General features: G+C 46.8%; 1 protein-coding gene across 1 annotated transcript in view; it reads right to left on the bottom strand.

Annotated features, from left to right (window-relative positions):
* wls (Wnt ligand secretion mediator) overlaps positions 1 to 27524 on the bottom strand; it is a 42208-nt gene that overhangs the window by 2926 nt on the left and 11758 nt on the right. The window contains exons 5-12 of the mRNA XM_050186244.2: positions 21747 to 21883; positions 21616 to 21656; positions 20573 to 20700; positions 13397 to 13494; positions 13272 to 13335; positions 6673 to 6816; positions 6511 to 6594; positions 2643 to 2793 (exon numbers count right to left, since the gene is read on the bottom strand). Coding sequence (XP_050042201.1) covers positions 2643 to 2793; positions 6511 to 6594; positions 6673 to 6816; positions 13272 to 13335; positions 13397 to 13494; positions 20573 to 20700; positions 21616 to 21656; positions 21747 to 21883 — 847 coding nt within the window. The remainder of the gene's footprint in view (positions 1 to 2642; positions 2794 to 6510; positions 6595 to 6672; positions 6817 to 13271; positions 13336 to 13396; positions 13495 to 20572; positions 20701 to 21615; positions 21657 to 21746; positions 21884 to 27524) is intronic.

Raw genomic sequence — 27524 nt, 5'->3', positions numbered from 1 at the left:
TCGTTAGATCCAATATCTATTATAAGCATATACGAGGGTGAATCAGAAAGTCCTTGTCTCTGTTTTTATTGCCCAAAATAAGGTACATACAGGTAATTACAAATATACATACTATTCTGCATACCTCAGACTATTTTTCCACATAGTCTCCACACCGGTTCAGACATTTGTCCCATAGCAGCATCTAAATTAGAGATGCTCCTGTTGTCAGTCAGCGACGTACGCGGCTTCCCCGAACGATCATTCTCATGCAAGTCTTCACGGCCTTCTGCGAACTCTCAACACTACCACCTCACACTTCTCAATGTGAGACACCTTTCCCCATACGTGGGCTGCATTTCCCTGTGGATTTCGATGGGCGTTCATCCCTAGCTCCATAGAAAACGAATCGCACTTCGTTGCTCGTATGCCATGAACGTGTGAATCCCAAACGCCATCTTCAACTGACAGCAGCGCCGTGCCACGGAGCTACCAGCAGATAAGGCCAAACTGGTCCAAGAAAGATCCACCGCTGGGAATGTATATGTTGACTTCGCATTTACAGCCATAATTTGGCTAAGAAAAATAAAAAGAATGGGGGCAATGGCTTCATGATTCACCCTCGTAGTTCATTATATGCCAATATCGGTGATAACCATTTAGGATTTACATTACAGTGGTGTGTCTATTTCCTCCCGAACCGGTGAAGTAGAACACTGCTCACGGGCATGTAGCGTGAGAATCGAGCATGCTATCGCACTTAACCTGAGCGGCTGTGGTCCTAAGAGCCCCCTGCACCAGGACTTGCCGGCCTAAATAAGCCGTGACTACAGCGGCTACCTCTTCGCGCCACCTCCCACAAATCAGTGACACCGGACAATCGAGCCCAGCTATGCCAGAGTCAGCGCACCGACTCTACCAACACGGGTTTCATGTCCTCATGCGGTCCAGCAGATGTTCCACGGATGTAGGGTGTGCGAGAATTTCACATTGACATGACGGATATCTGGTTCGTCCAGCTGGACAGCCACTTCCTTGTCAACAAGGTTCCAGGCTCCGACTGCGTTCCAGGCTCCAGTTAACAGCACCCGGCCCTGACTTCTACGGGGACTTGCGAGCAGCCGTCCTTGCTCACTACATCACCTTGAGCACTCACTCTCCTGTAGCAGGCCCTCTGTCACAACAGATCTCGCCATCTGAACCATCGCATCATTCTGCGTCTTGCCATCCTACATTATCTGCCTCCACCAGTACCGGTCATCAGCATGCGCTGGCCCCCAGGATCAAAGCTCTACTCGGTCCGCGAGGCTCTTCCCCAGCTCACAGGCAGCTGTGCGACGGCTCTTTCCAAGGAATTCACTGGGCCAAACGTAAGCGCTTTCGGCTACTCTATGGCCTGTCACTCTCCTTTCTTGGACATTCCTGAAAGTTGTCTGCTTTCCCTTTGGGGGCACCTCACTTATCACCAATACTGAGGCTCTCCCGTCGGCTCCACTGAGCGCAAATTTCACTCTCACAAGCCACAAGCACAACCTTTGCGATGGCTTCAGCGACCAGTCGCGAGTTCGCGATGGCTTCAGCGACCACCGTAACCCTGATGCTATCAGCACTCGAGATTTCACCGCAAGCAGCGGGCTAACCTAATGATGTTCTGTGCTCGCACCTTCCATGGATGCATGGCCTACCGAAGTTTTGCAGGATCAGCTCTGCCATCTGGTTTCTTCAGCTCGAGAATCACTTTTACGCCAACAACTTGAGTAACCAGCACCCATGCTATCTCCACGCATGTTACGAGCTGCCAGACAGTTTTCTTACAAAGCTCCAACTTCGACCAGACCCGGGCATCTACGAGAACCTGCAAAAGGTCGTGATTTCGCACTATGGCCTCACTGGGGCTGCGCCTTGCTCACAACCGACACTACCAGTGCTGCCTGGTACATCTCTCTCGGATTGTGGAACCCAACGATACCAACGACTGCCACTGGCACTGCCAACGCCACTGCCACCGTTGGACGCCTTTCGACATCGCTGTTTTTAGCGTTGTTCCCCTCAATGGCCTGAATTCTTGGCAGGCACCAAAAACCGGCTAATATGCCTTAACTCTGCTTGCTGAGTTGCAACACAGAAGACAGTGCGCGCCTTTTGTGCATATTTCAATCGTACTTCGCACTAGGAGGTCGGCCACTCCCGAGATCTCTTTGCACCATGGCTGGCTGGCCTAAACAAACTATTATGTTCATGTTTATTATATAGAGCTTTAACTGTACAAGAATTTGTAGCACTTCTAAGGGACAGCCACATGATAAAGCTCAACCTGCTATTGCATGTTTGCTACTAATGTGTGCTTGCCATGGCTTTGTCATGAACTGTTCCATCATCAAACCCATAGGCCAATGTTGGCTGCGCCGACAACTGGGGTAGGGCCATGATTATGTTCCCTTGCTCTATCTAACAGGTGTTGTACAAGTTATTCTAGTTTTTAAGAATTCTTCATTATATTTGTGTCAGTAAATGTCTAGAAAAAATAGGCAACATACCAAGGACCTTAGGTGCAAGAAAACAACGAACGAATGCATAACTTTTGAGACAAGTGGGAGTAGCTTATCACGAAATACTCTTTAGAGAAATCGGGGGGACAGGACAAATGAAAGAGGTTTACTCACCAGCGGGTGTAGGGTAATACTTGTGAGATGGTGCGTACAGGACAAGCAGCATGAAGACGTAAAGGTTCCACATGCCATAGACCCCCGTGAAGAAAGCCGACGTAAACTCCAGGTCGATGTCATCATCCCACTTCCAGCGACCCTCGCTCACCTGGGACAGATGGAGGGACAACATGAAGCATTTACGTCTTAAACACAGTGACAAGTCTTGCAATGTACACTGCTGTCATCTTGCAAATGCGTAAAATAATGTCACTGTCCTTACTCAATCATAATTCAGTGAAGTACCAGTTTAAGAAATGCCAGCTGGCAATGTCCTAGATAAAATTAGAGGAAGAACTTACTTGAGGAGCATATACATTTAGGGCAAAGTTTAGTGCTTTAGGAGATAAAGAAAAGAAAAGCCCAACCATTCCCCTACCAGAAAATGGGGGTAAGCGAAGCTTGTCCTGCGTGCACCTGACCTTCATCCCAGTTAATAAGTAACCCATAGGTAATGGCGCCGCACTGCTTCAGCCTCCTGCTCGCTCAGCTTGGGATCTTCTCGTTGCTGTCGGATTGCCTGGGCAGGGAAGCGTCATTAGACACCTGGCGTGTCAGAGCACGTTGGCCATGTCCTGTTAAGTTGGTGGCACCAGTGTGTCGAACCATCGGTTGAACTATAGATGCTGTTGTTCTTGCCAACATGACGTAATATGTGCGTGCGCTCATGTTATGTTGGACTATATTTAGGCCTTAACGGCTGGATCGGCGTGCCAATGGCGAGCCCTTTCATGGGCGAGTTCTTGCCGCCGCTCATCAAAGGCTGCCAGTTCCTCGGAGGAACGCACAACACGCGGTCGTCCCGTCTATTTTCCAAGAATGAACTGAAAGGAAATGTAGGCAGCGCAGCGCACACGAAACCCTTTCCTGCCCTTTCCCTCCCCAGTGGAAGAGAAACAGCAGACTGGTTGGAAACTGTCGTTGGAAATAAAGATTTGATTGATTGATTGATTGATTGATTGATTGATTGATTGATTGATTGATTGATTGATTGATTGATTGATTGATTGATTGCGTGAGCGTGTGCCTATGCAGCTGAAATCCTTGCTATTGACTCACACTCCCGCGCCGTCGCTGCTGTCAAGTCATCAAGCCGCCCTTTCCCACAGATGCTCTGCTCTGGGAGCAACTGGGTTTTTGCGTGACCATATCACTCCTGAAACTTACGAGCCAATACAAGCCTCACTTGAAAAAAAGCAGAGGAAGAGTAACAACCTCAGCACAAAATTTCTGCGCGACTGGCCACTCAAGGCACTTTGCGTTCGCGCGATTCTTTCATGCTCGGAAAAACACTTTTTTGTAGCCTGTATTGAGCAACAGAAAGCTGTATCAGCAGTTCTTCATGTTGCTCAATGTGTTGCTCTACTCTACATTGACACTTTTTATCTAATTATAATACTAGACTGGTTGATGAATTAATTAAGACTAATTACATAATTAGGCAGAACACAAAACGTAATCTAAGTATCTTCAAGCACTGGCTCTGTCCTGATACATGGCATTTGCATATTCTTAAGGTTTGGCTAAAGTTACGTGGGATGCCCAGCATAGAAAAAAATACTAAACCTGAAACTAGAGGTTTGAAAAAACTACAAAAATATTCAACTTGTGTTAACAGTGCCATACAGCAGCTCCCATATGCAACTTGCTCTTCTTTGTATTTTATTTTTATTACTTTTTAGTAAAACTGTCTCACACAAACCTGGGTGCCTTTTCTGTATATGCTACCACTTATATTCTCCTGTTTCTATTCCTGTGTTTCAGCATGACTTCTCAATTGTACACTGTACTGGTCTGATCATGTATTCTGCAAACGTTTTTTCACAAATGTGGTTTATTGATCTAACGTCGCTGCAAATGTGCCAATGTGCCAATGTGCCTGCAGCCTTACCAAGTTTTTCTGACAGCTATTTCTGCTGACCTCCTGCCCTGTGTATGACTCAGCATGATGCAAATGAAATGTGTTATTATTATTAGTATCATTATTATTCTTAAGGCGAGAGCCTTAGACGACTCATGGGACAAAAAATCCGATGTCCAGCATCATGGCACCAAAATACATAGCGAGTCGAACTCACTATCTGTGCTGTTATAGCAAATTTAATTGAGACCCTCGACCTTTGGTGGGAGTCGCACCCTCGACCATTGATAGAAGTCCAACCCATAACCTTTGGTGGGACCAAAACTCAATGGCACCAAAATCGATGGAGTTGCCATTGATGGTTGAACCCAGGCCCGTTGGTGGAAGGAGAGCCCACAACCTCTGGTATTAATTAAGGTGATGTTAAGGCACACTTAATTAAGATACAGTTTATTAAGACACTTGAAAACATGAACTTTGCCAGGAGTCGAATCCCCAACCTTTGATAGGACCAAAATTGAATGGCGCCAACATTGATGGTGCCAGCATTGATAGTTGAACCCCCGACCATTGGTAGGAATCAAACTAAGACGTTTGGTTTTAAGAAGGGCAAATTTTATCAAGGCACTCGTACTCATGACATTTGGTGGGAGTCAAAACCTCGACCTTTGGTGTTAATTAAGGTACTCGAACCTGCGCCCTCCGGTGGGAGTCGAACCCTCGACCTTCGGTGGGGCCAAAATTCAATGGCACCAAAATTGGCCGTGCCACCATTGACGGTTGAACCCACAACCATTGGTGGGAGTCAAACTCATAACCATTGGTTTTAATTAGGATCTCAAATCCACTACTTTTGGTGGAAGCCGAACACTTGACCTTTCGTGGGATCAAAATTCAATGGCACCAAAATTGATGGTGCCACCACTGACGGTCAAACCTATGACTAATGGAGGGAGTCAAATCCACAACCTTTGGTGGGAAAAAACAAGTAACAGGAAATAACAATGCATTTGAATGAGAATGCCAAGTAATTTAATGAAAGTCTTGTGAGCACGCAAGCTTTCGCCTTCATCCTCCTTAGTGTAAGTTAAAGTGACTAAACCTTTTTATTATTATTATTATTATTATTATTATTATTATTATTATGTGTTGGACAATGGCCATTTACGGCCCAGTTTCAGTTAAGAAAGAAGCCACTTATCAATCTTAATATCAATCTTATCTTAGCAATCTTAATAATTGGACAAATACCATAATCAGACACTGTGAGCTTTGATTATTGCTTGAAAATTTTCCTAGGGCAGGCTGAAAATAGGCGTTTTCAACGGGAGATTTTGACATGTGTCTAACTCATTCCCTATCCCTTAAGCTTCATCAAGACAAGAGCTGCCACTAAAGGGGTTATAACAGAGGTCAGATGCGTGCATGCCAACGGGTCAAGTATCTGTGCATGCCGACGGGTCGACGGTATCTGCGCCATAGCACAAAGCCACCATTCCTTCGTGTTTCTGCCATCTGCCATATATTTATAGAAGGTTTTCTGTTTCGAACGTGACATAGCGGTGCTATCGCGTAAGCGTGCGCTTCAGAACAAAACTTGGTAGGAGATAAAATATGAAGATAGGAATGTGAGGACCAAATTAAAACTGGATTTGCAATTACCCATGTCACTTTTTTCTCTTTTGCACAACTGAAAATAAGCTCGTGTTAGTTTGATAATATTCGAGAAAAAAGATATGACGCTGGGAATGCGTTACCTCCGAAAAAAAAAAAAGAAAAGAAACTGACACTGAAATAGTTCAGAGAGGACTGCATGAAGCAAAGGAGATCAGAAAATTAACATATAACAAAGGTAGTTTCACGTCAGATGTGAATTTGTTAAAAGTTCTAACTGTATAATTGTCCTCAAGAATAAGCGAATTTTACTGAGAAACAAAGAGTGGCTGTAACAATAAATGCACTGACCTGTCCAATGATGTAGGCAATAACGGTGAGGGCCGCACAGATCTGAGTGGCAAGGAGCAGGAACTTGAACCTGTATATAATGCCCTGCAAGGAAGGTTCCAAACACAGTCACAGATGGGAACCACAATCCCACAACTTGTGTCACCTCATGAGAAAACCAACCTCATAGTACATCCGGCGTGCCTGACTCATACTTGGGAGGGCACTCCTCTTGAAGCTAATGTTACGAAGCACGCGATAAAGCAGGTAGGAAAGGAAGAGGAAGTAAACTCCAGCTGAAACCCCACCAGCTATGATGAATGCCAGCTGTGAGGATACCAGGAGTCAAGGTTTCAGTCCAGTTTCACAGGCAAGAATTTCGAGGATACTACATTGACACCACAGTTAAAAAAAGAAAGGGACACAACTTCATGGAATCAAGTTGAACCCGCAATTACAAAACAGAATAAAGTACAGTCAAATGTTGTAATACAATAACGAGAAATGGGTCTTGGGGAACAAAAATTTAGAAGAAATGAAGAAAGAAATAAGAAGGCAACAGAATTTCATATACAATACAATCGAATCTTGTAATACGATCCCAAGATGGGGCCCTGGTGGAAAAAAAAAAGTCATTTCTGTTGCATCTACATATCATGGCTAGTTTACTGAGAAAAATCCAACTCAGAAGGACATGTCGTTGAGGAAAAAACTGCTGTATTTATACAGCACCCATAAATACACCCATAAATCGAGGCTACCCCACTTCGATCTTGTTCAAAAGAGCCTCTTTCTGGCTTGCTTTCCTGCCAAAAACAGTTGTTCAATATTACTCCAGAAGAAAGCTACCCAATCTAGTAGCTTGCAATGTATATTATTGGTCGCAAAGTTTTTTAGTTTTACTGAAAAATGACTTATTGCAAGTCCCAAATTTTGGGAGTGGCACTATCTGTCTGCTATTTGCTTGAACGCTAGAGTCAGAGTGCATAACCATTATAACATAGTGTTATAGGACATGACAACATTTCGAAATATAAAAATCACCAATATATATTCACACCTGCAATGCTGCAACTTTTGAATTTCATAACTTTGTCGAAGATTCATAGATAAACACATTAAAATGACATGTTGTACTCTTCGTATATTCAGAAACATACCTGCTACAGTACATGCTTTGCAACTCAGCTCCCAAATTTATCATTCAATCTTTTAATAGCTTTTATATGATTGACTTGGAGGAAAGCTAATTACAGTCAAACCTCGATGTATCGAACAGCGCGGTGATTGCGCAATAGTTCCATATAGCCAGAATTCGATATACAAAATTACATAACTCGTCAAAAACTTCTGCAAATCAATCGTGGCGCAGTAGATAGTCACTTGAAGCTTCACACAAAGTATTTATTTATTTGGCTGAAAGCACTGCAGCAGCATAGCCTGCTTCTTATTGGCAGCCACGTGCTTAAACACCGAGTCCTCAACATAGTCTAAACGATTCACAAGTGATAGGCCGGTGCCCTCTATCGCGCCGCAGTAGTGTCATAGAAGGGTCAAAGCAGCTACAGGCTCAGTTGAAGTTGGGAGCCGGGCAACATCAGCACTTGCAGTGTCAAACTTGGAGGCGTCTTCATTTGGCCGCTACTTCTGCTGCAATCTCCACATCCGTCAATCGAAGCATATTGAAACACTGACAATAACGAAGCATTAAGTGGCGTCTACAAATGAGTCCAGTGAAAGCATGCTGTCACACGTCCTTGTGGGTGCAAACCGCCAGTTCTCGTGAGGCTCAGCAGGCACAGAGTGCGGCACCGAGGAGGAGTCAGTGCAGAAAATGCAATGCATTGTTGATGTCGAACTAGCCAAGCCGCCGTGTGTGCATGCCGCTACATTCAAATGATGCCCTTGGCACGATCGATGTGCGCAGCTATAGTGCACAGCAATCTGGAAATGCCCATCGCCCCACCGCTTGCTTCGAGGGTGTTGGGGGAGAGCTCATCGCCTCTCAACAGAGCGCACGTGGTCTGGGGTGGTGGAGTTTGATATATCCATTTAAATCCGACCCAGTTAAAAATAAAAAATTTTAAATACATGAGATTTTCCAGGTGATATAGAAAATGTTCAATATATGGAATAATTCAATATATCCATGTTCGATATATAGAGGTTTGAGTGTATTTTCAGTGAGCACACAAGAGTGAATAATGGCTGGAAATTTCAGGTGTCAAGAGCGAATAACGAAAATGTTTTTCCCTGAGCCTGTGTTCCAGCACTGCAATAATGCTCTCTCATCCTCTCACGTCTGCCTCAGTGCTTGTGACTGTGGTACTGACTTACACCGCTAATCAGGTGTCCTCGTTCAGAGCATGCAAAATTGTGCGCTGTGTGAATGAAACAAGACAGCTCGCACACAACACTGTCACTGGAAATGTGCCACTCAGCAGAAACGTTAGTGAGAGAAAAGAAGATGGCGGAGCCCATGATGTAATCATCACGCGGTCCTCCAACATGGGAGAACACAGGGAAAGAATCTCACTTGCGGAGGCTAGATGGGAAACATGGAGAGAGTGTCTATGTTGGCAGTGACGCTCGTCTCCTGAAAACATGGGTTCACGGCACTTCAAATATCTATATCTCTGTTATTAATGAACTAATTAAAAATTCTTGCAGTAGAAGACTCCTATAAGGCCCGTAACAACTTCCGGCATATAACCAAAATTTACTGTGTGGCCTGGTGAGGGGCGCTGTAATTCAACTCTCTAATTGCAATGACCTTTGAAAAGGTCCCAGCGAAAACACATTAAGTGCAATGTACGCTGTTATTGCATGGATCGAGCACTCCCCCGGCGTTAGTGGATAGTTGAACCTTGACATAAGGAACACTGATACAAAAAATTATTGCACATGACAAAGTAAATCAAATGTTTCTTGCAAGATCTCTCATGACAAGGGCAACACAGCCACGTTGTACAGTTGAGAGGTCTGCGTATGAAACCTAAGTCTGTCCCAATTCTGGTGGTGATCTGCACACGTGAAAAGCACTCGCTCTCTTCCGCGGCAAGTACTGGCAACATAGGCTCTGGCTATACAAGAGCAGAAGTAGTGATAACATACAGAATCCTATACTGTCTGTCGCTAATGGTGCATTATACAAAGACGACGATCACCAACAGGACGAAAGAGACGACGTAGTGGGGCGAACCCAATGTTCAGCCATACTGGTTGTTCCGTCCATATCTTCTGTAGAGTAAACACCATCCCATTTAACCTTATATCTCTGGCTGTTTCATTTTGGTGGAAGTGCAGGGTAAGGTCCAGGGCTATCATCTTGGTAATGTTGTCGTGCACTGGTGGCGACGGGGTGGAATGAGAATTGCAAGCGGCAAAAGAGTTGGAGGAAGACGGAAGAGGTGAGAGGGAAGAAAGGTCGTACTCGTGCGACGGAGACAGTGAGGCAAGAGAGATCCCTTTGGGTAGTACTCGAGTGCGGAATCCGAAATTTAGGAGCGGAAGGCAAGTTTTGTTAGCTGATACTGTCACTACGGTGCGAGGAAGCGACACGCCGTGCGAAAGTAAGGCAGTGACACAGAGAGTGACGACATAGTCAGCATCAGGTACACAGGGTTTGGACACAGCAGTGATACAAGTCAGTGCCTGCGAAGATAGACGAACAAAGTCGGCGCAACAGAGCTGGTTCGGTACATTGTCAGTAAGGTCAGTAACATCAGGAAAATCAAGTTTGACTGCACCAGCCGAGCAGTCAATTATAGCCGAGTGGACAGATAAAAAATAAAAGCCAAGGATCACGTCGTGAGAGCAATGGTCAAGTACAAGGAACAATACAGACGTGTGGCGACCGGCGACGCTGACATGAGCGGCACACATTCCCAGCACATTGGGTGTTCCCCCACCAGCGACTCGTACGACGCAGGACTTGGCAGGAGTGAGCACTTTCTTGAGCCACGTCCAGAGATCAGTGTTCATGACCAAGATGTGTGCGCCGGTGTCGATCAGGGCAATGACAGGTAGGGCATCGATTTCCATGACGATTACGTTCTGATCTGTTGGCAAGGTAAGGAGAGGATTTGCAGGTCGAGGGTGTAATGCAGCGTCACTTCTGGAAGCTGCACCCGCCAGTTTTCTGGGGATGAGCATACAAAAGGGTGAGGTGATGAAAAATGACGGGGCAGGGGCGAGTGGGACTGACAATCGTTCGGTGACGGTGAACAGCTCTAGCGTCTGATGGAGGCAGAAGGGCCGCGGTCATGTTATGTCTGGTGATTTGGAGCATGAAAAGGCTGGCGCTGGTTGTCATTGTGGCGGTAGTAGAATGTGGAGCGTGAAAACGAGGGCTGACAATAACTGCAATAGCAAGAAATGTGCCCCACGCCGCTACAATGGAAGCATATGGGCTTGCCTGGTGTTTGCCATTGGGCCAGATCTCAATATTGTCGAAACGTCGGTGGAGGTCGATGGAGAAGGGCAGAGCTAACCGGAGGGCGTGCTATGGAGCACACAGGTTGAATTGCTGCATTGGCCAGTTCTTCGCGGACAACTATGTGGATGAGGGAGATTGTCGATTGCGTATCCTCAGGAGGGCGCGCGAAAGAAGATGGCGACACACCCTCAATTTCGCGCCGTACAGTTCGGCCAAAACTATCTGTAGTGGACGATTGAAGGGCCGAATGAGCGTCTTCACATGACAACATAGGGGCGGTGTTGGGAAGCCGCACAAACTGTCCGGCAATGCGACGGCTTTTTGCATCTTCGAAACATCTGCACTCATGGATAATTTCGTCTATCGTCGAGCAGTCTTTAAAAATGAGCAAGTTAAGCGCATCATCAGCAATGCCTTTCAGAATGTGCCTCACTTTGTCAGCCTCGGCCATACTGGCATCGACGTGCTGGCAAAGAGCTAGGATATCAAGGATGTGCACAACGTATGACTTGGTAGCTGTCTGAGCTCGACAGGATAGGTCTTTCGCAGTGGCGCACTTGCAACCAGCGAGCTTGCCGAAGAGGTCGCGAAGTTTTTGCTTGCATACGCCCCAGCTGGTCAACTCTTCTTCGTGTGTGCCATACCAGGTGCATGCTGGTCCCTGGAGGTAGAAGAGAAGATTTGCGAGCATCATTGTTGAATCCCTCGGTTATATGCAGCGACGCGTTCGTATATGCCAAGCCATTCTTCGATGTCGACTTTGTCAGTGCTGTTACCAGAGAAGGTGCCGGGGTCGTGCGGATGGATCAAGGCGACTGACGGTTGCAGTGTCACGGATGCTGATGACCCGGGTGCAGCGGGTGGTGACGCCATGCTTAACCCAGCGGCCTGGTTGTCTGTCAGCATGGTAGGACAGCCGAGGACAAGCACGCTGCGGAGTTCCATCTTGTGCAATACCCCACACCTCCACCAAAAATGCCATATCATGCGGTTGCCATCTAGAAGGCGCCAGGTCGGCGCTTTCACTGCCGGGGGGGGTTATGTCACGGTGCCATGAGAGGGACAAAGACGACGATCACTAACAGGACGAAAGAGACGACATAGTGGGGTGAACCCAACGTTCGGCCATACTGGTTGTACCGGCCATATCTTCTGCAGAGTAAACACAGTCCCATTTAACCTTATATCTCTGCCAGTTTCAATATCTACATTACATGCAGCGCACATTGCATAAATTAGAGGAATCAGGTACAGTAAAACCCCGTTAATTTGCATTTCACGGGACCAGGAACAATGTCCGAATTAACCGAATGTCGAATTATTGAGGGTATCAAGAAAACAATAAGCAAATGCTTACTATGTCGACACACTTTTATTTATTGAACGAATTGGCAAATCCTCTTTCTACTTTGCACAAAGGCAGTGTGGAAGCTGCACTTACCTCGTGACTGATTAGCACTCACAGCGGCGAAGGTGAAGGCCTTGCAACCTCCTTCACAGCCTCGTCTTCATCTGAGACCAGCTTTTTTCTGACATGCAAAATCTCGATTATCTTTTCGCCGGTGTGACCAGGTCACCGCCCCTCGCAATGTAAACGGTGCTCTTCATCCTCGACAGATTTGCACTGAGTAAAAATGAAGCTACTGTGTGTGGCAACCGTTCCAGATGAAACCGTGGCCGCTGCTGACGCAATCATGAACGGTGACCTTGCGGTTCTGAAGGTGCCCGGCCGACGCACGCATTGAGTGAAAACGAAACGACTGTTTGCCACTAGCATTTTGAACGAAACCGCGGCCGCTATCGATGCAATCATGAATGGCGACTACGCAGTCATGAAAGCATGCAGCCGACGTGGTCCTATGCACGGCTGTAAATGCAAGAATAAAGGCTTTCAGGGCACAATCAGACATGAAGAGTTTTGCCGTTGCTGTCATTGACGTACAATTTTCACTGATGACTATGGCGATGCAAACTCCGCTGCTTTGTATAAATGCTGCTGATGCAAACTCCGCTGTTTTCGCTTTTTTGCGTCGCACATTTATGGCGCTCCATGCTTGCAGAGCTCCGAGAGTTGTCCGAATTAACCAATGTGCAGCTAAATACGTCCGAATTAACCAGAGTTTCTTTGCATTAAATAATGCATATGCCTGCAGTGACCACAGGACAAATGATCAGATTTTTCGAATTAATGAGGGTCGCATTAACAAGGTCTTACTGTACTCAGTTTATCATTTTGTGAACTACAAACACACAAAGGAGATCATTGCACACTGTTGTGTGTTAAACAAGCGGCAAGATTGGGCACTGAAATATCCTCATTTAATCAAGCATTCCCAAAGGATACTGCAAGATTGCTGCCAACATGAGTTGCCCAGATGCTGTAGAAAGGATTCTTCATCTGAATCCCCCTGGAACAGAAAAATGTCAGCCCTTCTCAGCCACTAAAAGGTTTATATACTGTTTGCCTACCTTTCACACAGATCAAAGATAAAGAGGCAGACGCAGCCTGTTATCACGGCACTAAGGTGCTTCCAATATGACCGCAACCTGTTGCGCTCCACGTCATCCTGCAATACAAAGGTTGCAGTCAGTACAGTAAAGAATGAGTAGTCATTTCTCGCCTAATGATGCTACAGAAAAGACGCACACACCGCACACATCTTTTTGTGGTGTCATTGCGCAAGAAATGAACCCATACACACTAGCCTAACTTTCTGTACTTCTGGACAATGAGCCTCCTAACGATAAGGCAAGCAGCTTAATTTTTCAGTGGCATGCTTTTCTCCAATTTTAATGGCATATTCAAGTATTAAGCTGTACGCTGGCAGTGCCACTAAGGTTGTGCAGTACAGTAAGTGCGGAAAACAGCCTCAGGACAGCCTGGCTTCATTATCATCATTTGAGCTGGCTCATGCTTGCAGTTAAGCCTAGTTATATTACACAGCCTTTTAAGCATGGCTGAAGCACTCTGAAATGATCAGTAGAATATGTTGCAAGAATGCTACAATTAATCTCTCAAGCCTTTGTGGCTACACAACTCTGTAGCCTTGCGTATACGTGCATGGAGATATAACCTACCAGTCAAATGCATAACCTACCCTGCGGCCCTCCTTCAAGGTGAGCATGAAAAGCAAACATGGAAGGCATTGAAAAAGATGTACACATAAACAAAGCAGGTCATGGATCAGACACAAACATGCAGACAACATACATTTGCATAAAACAAAGACAGGAGGCTGATTACTGCAATGTTTTCAAGTCGTATACACTACTGCAGTAAGATTAATTAAAAATAAAACACAGTGTAGTGGACAATGTCTCAGCATTTCTAATAAAGAAAGTTTTGGAATGGCATGCAGAGACAGCAAATCTGAAACGAAGACCATATGCTTCATCTCTCCATGGGCAAATTTAAGCAGTTCTTCCCCCCTCTCACTCTTGTTGAAGCAAAGGAATAAAAATTGTGTGAATCAAGTGGTATTAGGAGCTTTATCTAGCGAAAACTACCACACTAGTAATATTAGAGTAAGTTTTACTGAATGCTTAGACAGGTGACACCTCTGGGAAATGGTAGATTCAGCAGTTTCCTATGGTGCTCTGAATCGGATCACCTCTAATGTTTATGATATATCACCGTTATCTAATGCATCAAACAGTTCTTCACGTAGTGTACGATGGTTTGGGAGACTTAGTATTACATCACAGTACCGAGTCACATGTCATCTGTAGGCAAGCTACACCCAGTGATAAGCAAACAGGGCAGAGCTTCTGCTGTTACATCAGATTGTCAAGTACTCCAGGCAAGCTTCATGCCATGATCAGATAAGTTTTACGAGTACAGTCGCCGACTGATTTTTCGGACTCCGAAAATTCGGACATGCTCGATTATTCCGTCTGCTTCGCGGCACCGCCATTCTCCCGTAGACCATAATGTATAACAACTGCCAAAAGTTCGGACACCTTGCAACCTCTCGTATGATTTTTCGGGCACTCCTTGAGCCAACTCGATCGAGAGCGCCATGCATCCTTGCTGCCCCACGAAGTGGCGCTACTGCAAATCCCCGCTCATCATCGTTTCTGCCTCGTTCGTAGCTACAGCAGTTCCGGTCTCAGCTCAGTAAACCATGTCAAGACAATCCAGTCGCTGATTTGTTTCTTTCTTCGTGCATGACGCTGCGAGTAGGCCACCTTTTTCGTTTGTGCGACTGGTGTCGGCGCGACGGCGTGGTGATGTTTGCTTTGTGTGCTGTGTCGAGGTTGCGGTGATGCAACGCGGCATACGGAAACATTGCGTCAATTTTCTAATGGCGCCGACAGTGCCCGTGCAGACTGCGCTGGGGAATGCCGGCAAGCAGGTGCCGGGAGGCCTAGGATTTGTTGCTTTCCGATGTGCTCCCTACTGATGCCGAAAATGTTCTGCCGAGACCTGCGCAGTAGTTGCATTGTGATTCCGGACACCGTCTCATTTGACAGTTTCACAGGTGCTGATACTGCTTTACTGGCATGCGCAGAACTCGACGACGGCGAGATCATTTGTCAGGTTTCTGCTGCGCCACCGGACGATGACTCCGAGTCAGAAGATGACGCACATGTGCTACGCTGCCGTCGCATGCGGAGCGTGTACAAGCAGTGACTGTGCTTTCAGCCGCCTATAGTGACCGTATGACCCTCTCCGAGATTCAGGCTTATCTGATTGCGCCTAAACGGAACAGCGTGCAACGGCGCACTCACGATTTCTTCAAGCCTACTGCCGAGCCCGAATAAGTGCGTGGAAATAAAGGATTTCTTTTTTTTTTTTCTTAATCTGCTTTTTCGGACACCTGTTTATTCGGACATTTTCGCAGTCCCCTTGAGGTCCAAATAAACGGTCGGCGACTGTATCCCCTTTAGTAACAGGACATTGGCTTGTGCCTCCCAAGTTTTTTTTACTTTCCTGCAACGGTTATCATCGACTCTTAGTATCTGTGGTTTGTGTTAAAGAGGCCCTGAACCACTTTTAGAGCGAAAGCTCTACTTCTTGAAGTACAACTCCCAAGGTCGATCTCGGCGCGCATTTGACCTGCAGCTGCTGGTGCACAAATGTGAAAGTGTGAAGTCACGTTACAAGATCCACTGCGGAGAGGCATCGCAGCTGCACTCGCTCGAGCCTCGCCACTGTGTACCACATGACTATACGAGGGCTTAACAGCTGCTTCGTCGGCACTTGGTCGCTCAGTCTCACAATGGATGAACCACGCGCCGGTGCAATTGCATGAACTCTTCACTGCAGATGCCAGGCCGAGTCTGACCACCCTGCAAATATAGCTCGCCGGGAAGAAGCACTGAAGAAAAAGCGTGCCAAATTAGCGACAGAGACAGATGAAGAGCGGGAAGCTCGACTGGAGAAGAAACACAATTAAGACTTGAGACAAGCCTTACACATGCAATAAAGCATTCAAAGTGTTGAGAGCTGTTCTGGAGTAATAAATAAAGCCCTCAATGAGTCACACAGCTTACAGCAAAAAGTCACACAGCTCACGCAATCCAGGCACAGGGCTTTGACCAAACTTGTCATCATCTGCCTCGAAGCAGTGCCTACTGCTCGTTCTTCTCCAGTGCAATTATCTCCGCAGGGAAGAAGAGCTGTACCGGTGACCTATGGGCAGGATAGCACAGGTGGATCGAAGTAAGGCTTTAGCCTCTGAATGTGCATGATTCCACAGCCTCGGCAGCGCTTATCCAAAGCTGGCTCAAGGGGTTCTACCAAATAGTTCACAGCAGATGTTTGGCTGACCACACGGTAGGGACACTGGTACTTGGAAACGAGTTTGGGTGAAAGTCCAGGACTGGCAGCAAAAACCCAAAGCCAGACTAGTGAGTCAAGGGCATACGGTGCAGGAGAGGAAGGGATTTCCCGACAGTGCTTCTGTCGCTGCTGACCTTCTGAAGTAAATGTGTGGGCAAGCTTTCGGCAGTCTTCCGTGTGTGCAGCAACTTCGGACAGGGTAGTAGACTCCGTTGTGTAAGGACAATACAGAAGGATGGTATCCATTGTGCAGGAAGGCTTGCATCCGTAAAGAATAAAAAACGGGGAAAATCCTGTAGTGGTCTGTGAGGTGGTATTATAAGCATACATCACGAAGGGTAGGACACATTCCCAATTCATCTGGTCAGATGCAACGTACATGGCTAACATGTTGCCAAGAGTGCTGTTAAAGCGCTCAGTCATCCTATTGGTTTGTAGGTGGTATGCAGTAGTGGTACGGTGAATTATGTGGCATTCCTTGAGTAGAGCTTCTATAATGTCAGAGGAAAAGACATGGCTTCTGCTGCTCAGCAATTCTATGGGGGCTCCGTGGCAAAGCATGATGTTATGCAGAGGAACCAGTCAACATCATGTGCAGATGCATTGGGCAGAGGCAAAGTTCCCACGTAGCGTGTAAGATGGTCTATCGCCACTATCACTCAGCAGTTGCCGTCAAAACTCATAAGTACTCATAAGTACTCATAAGGGGCTCGTAAAGATCAACTCCGACACGGTCAAAGGCTCGTCCTAGGTAAGGCAATGGTTGCAGTGGAGCAGCTGAGGGACGAGTGGTAATCTCACAGCGTTGGCAAGCGAGGCAGGAGCGGACATGTTGGTGGACGAATCAGTGCATCCTGTGCTAGTAATAAAGGAGTCGCGGGCATGCGTATGTTTTTAGCAATCCTGCATGTGCACGTTGAAAGTCACCGTGAAATGCTGCACCTATGTCCGAACATAGACGTCGAGGGACCACGAGTAACCATTTGTGGCTGTCGGAGAGGTAGTTGCAGCGGTATAGGCGCCTGTCACAAAAAGAGAAGTGGCGTGCTTGGCGACCCAATGTACGGCCAGGATACGGGACTGATGGATGTGACAGAAAAGCCAGCATAGAAACAATCCATTGATCCTTCTGCTGCTCCGAAAGCATGTTTGTGGTAGTAAGGGAGGACTTGCATTTTGGTACGTTTGGATAGTTGGGCTGGCCTGACACAGGGGAGCGAGACAGGGCATCCACGTCCAAATGTTTATGGCCAGAGCGGTACAGGACTGAAATATTCTATGCTAGGAGGCAGAGCGCCCACTGAGTGAGGCGACCTGAACGATCTTTCAGGGATGACAGCAAGCAGAGCATGGTGGTTAAGACGTCAAATGGCCAGGTGTAGTGGAAAGGACGGAATATAGTTATGTCCCAAATGATAGCCAAGCATTCTTTTTTCATAACTGAGTAGCTGGTTCCTGCTTTCGTGAGTGCATAGCTGGCGAAGGCAATGACGTTTCCATCGAAGCCAGTCCTTCAATTGCACAAGATGGCATCTATGTGTATTTCTGTCAGAGCGCCTGGATCTCAGAGGATCTGGGGTGACATTAGAATGCGATGCAGCGTCGTGAGTGCGACATCGCAAACTGGTGGCCAGGCAGAGAGGTCGCGGTTATCCGCAGGAAGCTGCGTCAAAGGCACTGTTATGGTAGTGAAGTTGCGGACGAAATGGCAAATGTACGAGCACAATCCAATCAAGCTGCGGAGTTTTTTTGTGGTCTTCAGTCGTGGGAAGTTCGGCGACAGCTTGGAGTTTAGTTATCTGGGAGCACAACATCTTTCGAAACGTGGCCAAGGATGACTAGCTGCCGGGCGGTGAAGCAACACATCTTCAAGTTCAGCTGGAGCCCAGCATTGGTGAGGCAAGTGAGGACGTGTTTGAGTCAAATGAGGTGAGAAGAAAAGTCCGGGGAAAAGATGGCAATGTCATTGAGATAACACAGGCATGTCTGCCGTTTGAGGCCCCAGAGGATGTCACCCATCATTCCTTCTAATGTGGCAGGCAGATTAGAAAGGCCAAAAGGCATGACGGTAAATTCATATAAGCCGTCAAACGTAACGGATGTCGTTTTTGGGCGATCTGCCTCAGCCACCGGGACTTGCGAATAACCGCATCGTAAGAACAAGCATGAAAAAAATTCAGCGCGTTCGAAGCAGTCCAGTGCATCATTGATAGGGGAAAAGGATATACATCTTTCCAGGTTATCTTGTTGAGTCATTGATAGCCCACACGAAAACTAACTTTCCCATCTTTCTTTTTGACCAGCACCACTGGAGAGGCCCAGGGATTGTGCGAAGGCTCTATGACGTCGTGTTAGAGCATGTCTTCTACATGCTTGTTGATGACACGGCACTCTGTTGCAGACACACAGTATGGTTGCTGGCGTAGTGGCGCATGGCTGCCAGTGTTGATGTGATGAGCAACTGTGGAGGTACAACTTAAACATTGTTGTTGGAGGTCAAAGGAAGGACAAAATTGGTTCTGAAGGCTGACGATCTGCGAGCGCTGACTCAGAGTGAGGTTCGGAGCAACAGATCGAGCAAATGATCCGTCACGTGCCAGCTCAGACGCAGAGACAGGAAGAGCCATGGCGTCAACCTGAAGAGTTGGATCATCAGGCACACCACAGACAGAGCTCGTGTCAAATTCGGCAGCAGAACCAAGGCACTGGAACTTCTTCTGGAACTACGCATTTATTATCAAATTTCAAAAGCAGATTTTTCCTTACTTCACCCTATATATTAAACAACTTCAATAAATATGCACAACAGTGGGAAGAGATATAACAAGTAAAACAGTGGGAAGAAGGGCACTGTTTCAAACACCCTTCTTGATTGGTATCAGCTAATGGCCAACAACAGCCGCGTATGGGAATCCCCTATTTTATGAAAAGAAAGCATCCAGGAAAGATTGAGGGGTAGGCTTCTGTTGAAAAAAAGAGCGTTTGAGAAAAATGTGACTTCAAGCTCCACTTGCGAGCTCCATGTGCTGAGCATGAGTGCAAAATTTGGTTGAGAAGTTTACCAGCTACGTATGATATCCGCGGACTGTTTCTTCACCAAGACCAGGGGTGGTTAAATCGATGGTAGCCACTGCAGTGGCTATAGTGCCAAAATGAGGAAAAATGTTTGTAAGAAACTCATGATTTTGGCCTTTTTCCTACTGTTAGGAGCAAAGTAAAGCACTAAACAGCGGAAAACAAGTTATTACGTATCTTGCAGATTTTGATGTCCCATCCCACTACTTATGAGATGTTTACATAGCGAAGCATCTGCACCAGGCCTTCCTATCGTCAAAATCCTGACACTACTATCTCGGAGAAGAGGGGGCTTTAACAATAAAACTGTTGCAGTCAAGGCAAGTTTAGAGAAGGCAAAAGCCTGTTCAATTCAATGGTGCTGAGCCTAGTTGACAGTAAGCAAATGACAGTGAATTCATCTTGAGGCACAAGGAATGGCTGTCTCCATGTTCCCTGCACATTCACTTCTGCATGCAGACACGGTATAAATTTAGGTTTGGGACAAACACTAACACGAGAACTAGTAGATTTATTTTCATCAACTTTTAGAGATAAGGAAAGAAAAATAGTTTTAGCACCAGAAAGACAACCATCCCTTTTGGGATTACAACCAGTAGCGCTCTTAGACGTGCACCTCGACTCCATAGCTTTGACTGCAATGCTGCGAAGTTGTAATATACTAACGGGGGGTAATGTTAGGGACTTTGGCTGTCACAGCATGCACAATACCTAACGTACTGCTTTAAAAACAAACTACAGCACATATCTAAACTTGCACAGAAGTAAAAGGACAGCTTGCTCACCATAAGGTGCTCTCCGCAAAATATGAGCCAGAAGCTTAGCAGGGTCGCGTAGAATATTCCCTGTCTGATGTCACTCAAAAGTAACATGAACGGCAGGTTGAACCAAAGAGTAAGGAACTCGAGGGGCACTGGAACCAGAAAAAGCATATGTACAAAAATTTTCACCAATCTGTCTTGATAGAAGCAGCAATATGGCCCAAGACCATATTCAGTTGTGCTTCTCGAATATGTACTTTGTAAAAAAAAGTCAAGCACCATCTGAGGCATACAGCTGGTCTCTGAATGAGGCAGCTCTAAGGAGCCTCTAAGCACACGAGTCCCCATAGCGAGGGAAATTAACTTTTATACAGTGTTAGCAACAAACCTTTTTGACTGGAAGCTATTAACTCTGCAGTGTAATCTTCACTTATATCTTCCACCCAATGGACAATCAAACACCCATTTATTGCTTAACCCAAACGACTGCAGGTGACAAGGGCAAGTTCTGGTACGAGCATGTCTTTTTTTGTTCCAACGCAACAAACAGGCAAGGTGGTTCGCTGCGTAAACAAGTGCTTTGCCATGATAGACCTACAGACAGACTGACAACTACATAACTGTAAAAATTTAGTTTAGAGCATGTAAAGGCCTCTAGAGAGGCTAAAGAAGCTTCAGAATAGGGTCAGCCTAAGGAAATCTTAGAACGCTCTATGCTGTCACTTGAGAATCTAATTTAAGCAGTTATGTTTACAACAATCTTATGCATGTCTACGTCTGCAACATCTCGTATGTCAGTCTCGATGAGATATAATGACATTCACAAATCCTCTCATGAACGCATAAGGAATTTTACCGGCCTGTCTAGTAATATTTCACTCTTGAGGAATACAATATACATTGAATCTTATGGCTGCTTGCTGGAATTGGGAAAATATTCCGTGGCAAGTATTTCATTGTCTTGGGTCTCCATCAAAAGCCAGAGTAAATGGGCACTTGAGCCAGAGTAATTCTGCCTCAAGTGCCCCATCACTGTTACAACACTGCAACAAGTTGCAAGCACTCACAATTGAGTAGAGTCAGAGCGATTCCCAGGGAAAGCAGCAAGCTGAAAGAAAGAAGAGACCGAAAATGTAACACCTACCACAGAAGCTCGCTCTGCAGGAAATGCGCTAAGGTTCAGAAGCTTGAAACTTGCCCTTCTATGAGGTGTGGTGGACGTGCCAGCATCCTGATGCGTCGCCAAAACCAGATCAGTGTGGCCAGCACAACAGGAAAGAAGAATGTCTTGAGAGAGACCCACACCTTTGTGAAGCCGCCATTTTGGTGGATAAGCTGCAAAGCACCAACAGAGTTTACGTAGAGTTGAAAGAGCTCAAACTCTCGAAAGTTTTTGCAACACTACGGCTTTAAGACAGCAGCAGTAACTGCTGCGCACGGCACATTTTCTTTCAGGGTCTTCCTTGCCATTTATTCTCCAGTGAGGAGTAGACACCTTTAGTGACTGTTTTTCAATAAAGCATCACTTTCATTAAATAAAGCACCGTATTTACTATTTAAGTAGAACCTCGTTGATATGTTCCCGTTACATACATTTTCCCGATGCCAACATTCGCAATCGAGAGCACGAAAAATGACCCAATAGAGTTACACTCACTTTTACCGGTTTATATGTTACCGGAAAACACGATTTTCCAGCACCAAGGTTCAGTACGACACCCAAATGCAATCGTATAATATGTTTTCGGCTGCTAGATCCCACGTAGACAAGAAAATACGCAAGGCGCGTGCCTTCAAGAACAGTTTATAGCTGCCCGCCGTGGCAGATTCATCGCAACACACGCCGGCGCGCATTCCATTTCTCATTTCGGTACCAGCAAACCTTCTCCGGGCTCATCACATGAGGCATTCACAGCTACCCCGTCAATCCTATGGCAATAAGTACCTTCATCTATCTGTTTCACAACACGTGGTGCCATCGGAAGCGCAGTGCATGCTGTTAATAGGCGATAACCGAAACAGGCCGCCATTCCCAGCTGCAGGCGGCACGATGTGGGCATCGCGTTTTGCTTCACAGCATGCGACGTCGCCCACCAGCTTGATTTCGTTTCGGTTTTCCGTTGCCCCCTTACAGCACCACACAATAGGAAAACAACAAAACGCATCTCGGGCCGCCGGAGCCCCACCAGCTGCATGCACGCCGGCGTCTCGTGCCACAACAACCTGCGCAACGCTTCGCATTATGCAGATGTCAATTTTTAGTTACCTCGGAACATACATTTTCCCAGTTAGTACGTTCTTTCTCGCGGCTTTTTTCCCAAAGATATGAACGAGGTTCTACTACACGTAAATAAAGTGACCACAAATATAATGTGAGGGGGGACTTTCAGATTCTCAGAAAAAGAAAAATATATATTGTGATCATAACACCGAGTGATGCCACAAACAGGAAACGATGCATAAAGGTGGATGTCCGCAGGGCACTTTATTCATTGTTACTGTGAACTGGCGTCGCAAAATAAAGTGAAAGGACAAGTGCATGCACAATTTACTCATCACTGTTGACGTCTTTGTCAATGTCTGCAAGAACAGTGTCATTTTCCATGCCACCAAGCTTATTGGACAGGCAGTATTTCGGAAGTGCCAACAACGCAATCGAACACACCAAAGCCATGTTGGATTAAGTGTGTTTGATCCCGACTTCGTACGTCTGCAGTAGCTCACAGCAGTTGAAGCGTCATGCCACCTAATCGTGGTCACTGCGGCTGGTACCAGAGCGCCCACTTCGCGCTCAGCAGCACAACACCATAGTCACTGGACTACAGCACTGGGTAAAGACAGCAGCTTTTCTCTGAAGCTTTGACAAAGTGAAAAGGAACAACTCTGAAAGGCAACATCACACACTATACTTCTGATAAATGGTATTTCACCAGGACCAATTGAACAGAATGCCCCAACATTTCTCGTGACACAACTAATCCAGACGGAAGTAAAAGAAAAGATGGTACGAGCAATATGCTGGAAAAAAAAAATATTTTCCACCTTACAATAAACTTTCCTGAATAAGCATACTGACACGTGTAGTTATTCATCCTTTTCTCGAAGACTGCATTTCACCCGCTAACAACTTAGTTATCGCTCAGCACAAGATGCGCCTGTGATTGGAAATTAAAGCAATGTTATTGGTGGTTCTATGCGTTGACTCTTGTCACTGAACCTTTTGTAATCTGATTGTATGTGCAACGCAAATTGTGTAGTATTTTCTTGAAGACACGTAGGCACCAGCGATTACTCTGGAAACTTCGATGACTTAAGTATAAAAGCCGACACACTTGATCGGCAGATTAGATTTTTGCCAATTGCCGACTATGTTCAATGTTAGCGTTGTGATTTGAGTGTAAGTTGCTTTTGTGGGCACAGGTTTGCCCAATAAAAAGTTAGTTAAGCTATTGACAGTCTTGCTGCTGTGTTTTTTTCACCATCACCACTACATGACATCTGGTGGAAGTGCTAGAGCGTTCATATACCAAACACCCCCGCAAAGCCTTGATCCAAGATCGACACCCGAGGACAATGTCAATGTCGCCAAGGACCAGAGAGCTAGCCATAAGCAGCAAGGACTGCTACCGGAGTACGGACTTCTACCTGAGAAGACCATGAAGTGCACAGCCACTACAGCAGGTACAATGGCAGCCCCAGTGACACCAACACCGATTGGGCTGTAGCAGCCCAGGGAGCCACCGATGTCCCACGGATCAACATTTGAGGACCCATAAATCTGGCTGGAGACTTGCGAAAGGGTTGCTACATTTAACAACTGGAACAGCCATGACAAGCTGTGCCATGTCTTTTTCACATTGGAAGACATCACCAGGACATGGTTCGAGAATTGAGGAACCACCTTAAAGGGATAGTGAACAAAAAATTGGTCGCCTAGATTTCCGTCTCCAGTGATAGCTGTCGCACTGAGAGCGACCAAAACAACACTCTTTCTGAGAAGTGAGCGAAAAGTAATCATTTTAGTGAATATTTCTCAAATCACAGCACCTACCGGCCTCCTCCGAAAGCTCTGGCAATACCGGATATCGCGTCACGCTTACCCACCTCGAGGCCCATTGCGAGCGATTGTCCACACTGTGCGCATGAAAGGGCAAGTTGACGTTTGCAGCGACAAGCTTTCTTGGTTCAACCGTCCTATTCGCACCGCTTCCTTATGTGAGCTGTTCGAAAACCTCGTCTTTCATCTCGTGGTTTTGTGGATTGATGTGTGGAACAGCCGTGTCAACGCCGCAGAATGCCGAGGGTGTGCTGCGCGCAAGGGTGCCGAAATAGTATTGTCGGGCGAGACACGGCGTGTCACTCTTTTCCGAAAGATGAGAAGCTGCGCAGAACCAAAATTTGTTGTTTGTACGACGTTCTGAGCCAGATGTTTGGCCAATTCTGCCAGAATGAATCGAAATCCACATCGTCTGAAGCGACGGCTGATGAAGAAAACAAAATTCGCCGACATGAGACTGGTGGCGCCATCTCGTTTGCACCAAGAGAAGGAGTGCTCGGCTGCTATGAAACAACAGGAGTGGGCACGTTAGCTAGCGCAAATGTGCTGAGGTGCACATTACCTGCTCACCACTTGGGTTCCTTGTTGGTGGCAATGCTGCAGGCTTTGTCTAAATAAACGGCCTGCGATTATGCTTCTTGGAAATGCAGTTTTTTAGGGCAGCTGCCGTCTTATTTCAACCATAGGCGACCGTATACGCAACACGCAGTGCCTAACGGAGGCGGCTGTGCGTTTAGCGATCCTAGCCGGCGCTTCTCGAACACCGTGCTCGAGGTCGCCGCCGCGGAGGAATGGGGGGGGGGGGGGGTAAGGGGTGCACGCAGTAGATAACTGAGATGGCTCTGCGTTTTGGCTTGGCCGAGCGGGTGCTCTGGCTACCGCCGCGGAGGGGTGGCACTGGAGGATGAGCGAAGTGGAGAGCAAGATTCGTGCGCGAGATTGCGCCGGGAATGCGCGCATCTAGAGCAGCGCGCTCATGCCGTCTGCGGAGCTGGGTTACGGCGAAGGCAAAGATGACGCGAAGCGCAGGAACGGCACGTAAGAGCTGCGCTCTGAAACCTTATTCCTCTGTGTTTAGATCATTGATCAACTTCTCGGTGAAAGTACAGAGGAACCAGACCACGCACCCCCACTGAGCAATGCGAGGAAAACAAAACTGCGCAGCCGGTCAGTTCCCCTTGCGGCTGCTGACGGTAGGTGTGACGTCAGATCCGCTGGCTTGTTGTTGGGAGCGCTTTGCGAGTGATGCGGTGGCCGCTCATAGAGCGTCAAAAATAAAGCCATCCACTCAAAAGTAACCCGAATATTGACTATATACTATAGCAATCGTGTCTTAGGAATGCAATTGTGGAGCTTTCTCTATATTCTTGGATTTTTATTTTGTATCCCTTTAATGTGGGACCTGTTCCGCAGCGACTTCCTCCAGACATTTACAAGTGTTGTGCACAGAGAGCGAGCACAAGCTCTACAAGAAACCCGAGTGCAGCTCCCCAATGAGACCATAGCATCTTCACGGAAGAGATGACCTGTCTTTTCCGGCCCGCTGACCCAGAAATGTCAGAAGAGAAAAAAGTCAGATTGCTGATGCAAGAATCAAGCAAGAACTTTTTGTCAAACTGATCAGCAACCCACCAAAGATCATAGCTGATTTCTTGACAGAAGCAATGATGATTGAGAAAACTTTAGAAATACGCACTAGGCAATATAACCGCCAAGTGCTCCCGCTGTAGTGCACCATCCAAGCACTGTGCTTTGCCAACCTCCAAGAGACCATAAGGGCCATTGAGCACAAAGAACTGTGCAAGATCTTGCCTTCGTCACAACCTCAAGTCGCCTCGGTCACTGACATGGCCAAGGAGGAACTACAGCGATCACTTAAAGTTCCGCAGGTGCAGCCACAATCACCGCAACCCACGCCAGAAGCGATGACATATGCCGCCATCTGTACCAGTCATGGTCCCTCTCCGCACAAGTACCAGGGCCCCACAGCGCTGCCATTCCATCGTATACCACCGCTGCTGCCAGCATGCCCAACCATCACCCAGCGCAGCATTCCAAGGAAGACCAATGCTTGGCACAGAGAGGCGGAGAAGCGGGCCGCATCTACTGCCGGTACCCAATCCTCGAAATGGGATGAGGGTTTGCCGTCAACATTTCGTGCCCGCAGCAAGGTGAATGCCCTCGCGATATCGGCGTTTATCTCAACACCACTCAATGGAGCCCTCAACGACTTTCCCATTCACCATCACCAGTCTGCTATCTGTCGCCGCAGCGCCAGCCATACACTGGCCCAGCCTGGGGCTGGTTCGTCAGCCCCTATCCGGAAAACTAAAAGCAGCAACCGACGGAAGTGCGGTTGCTGTTCGCCCAACTGACGTAGATCCTCTGCTGATGACTAAGATGGCGAAAAGACTATCTCGACGACATATCAACGAGACGCAGCCATCCCGACGAAACCTAGAGGCATAGAATATGCCAACAAAAGAAGACCTGATGAGACATCGTTCCAGCCACAAGTCAACATGATGCAGCCGTGATCCCATTCCAAGACCTAACTGCAACACAAGACAAAGAACCACCAACCTCGACGTGCTTCTTGATGGCCATGCAGTCACTACCTTAGTTGATACATGAACCGACTACTCCATCATGAGTGGACCCATCAGTGCCCAGTTGAAAAAAGTTAAGACTGCATGGGAAGGCCCTCAAATCTAGGACAGCTGGAAGTCACCTAATAACGCCAACTGGAATCTGCATGGCAAGAATTATCGCTCACAGCCAGATTTACCCTGCCACCTTCGTTATCCTCCAACAGTGCTCATGAGATGTCATTCTCGGCAAGGGCTTGCTGAACCAACACGGCATGATCATCGACCTGAAGTAGATAACGCTGTCTGAAGATCAAGCGATACCGCCAGA

The sequence above is a fragment of the Dermacentor andersoni genome, chromosome 11, assembly GCF_023375885.2.
Source record: "Dermacentor andersoni chromosome 11, qqDerAnde1_hic_scaffold, whole genome shotgun sequence".
Taxonomy (NCBI): Eukaryota; Metazoa; Arthropoda; class Arachnida; order Ixodida; family Ixodidae; genus Dermacentor; species Dermacentor andersoni.
The sequence above is the reverse complement of the archived record's forward strand: the minus strand, read 5'-3'. Positions and strand labels throughout refer to the sequence as shown.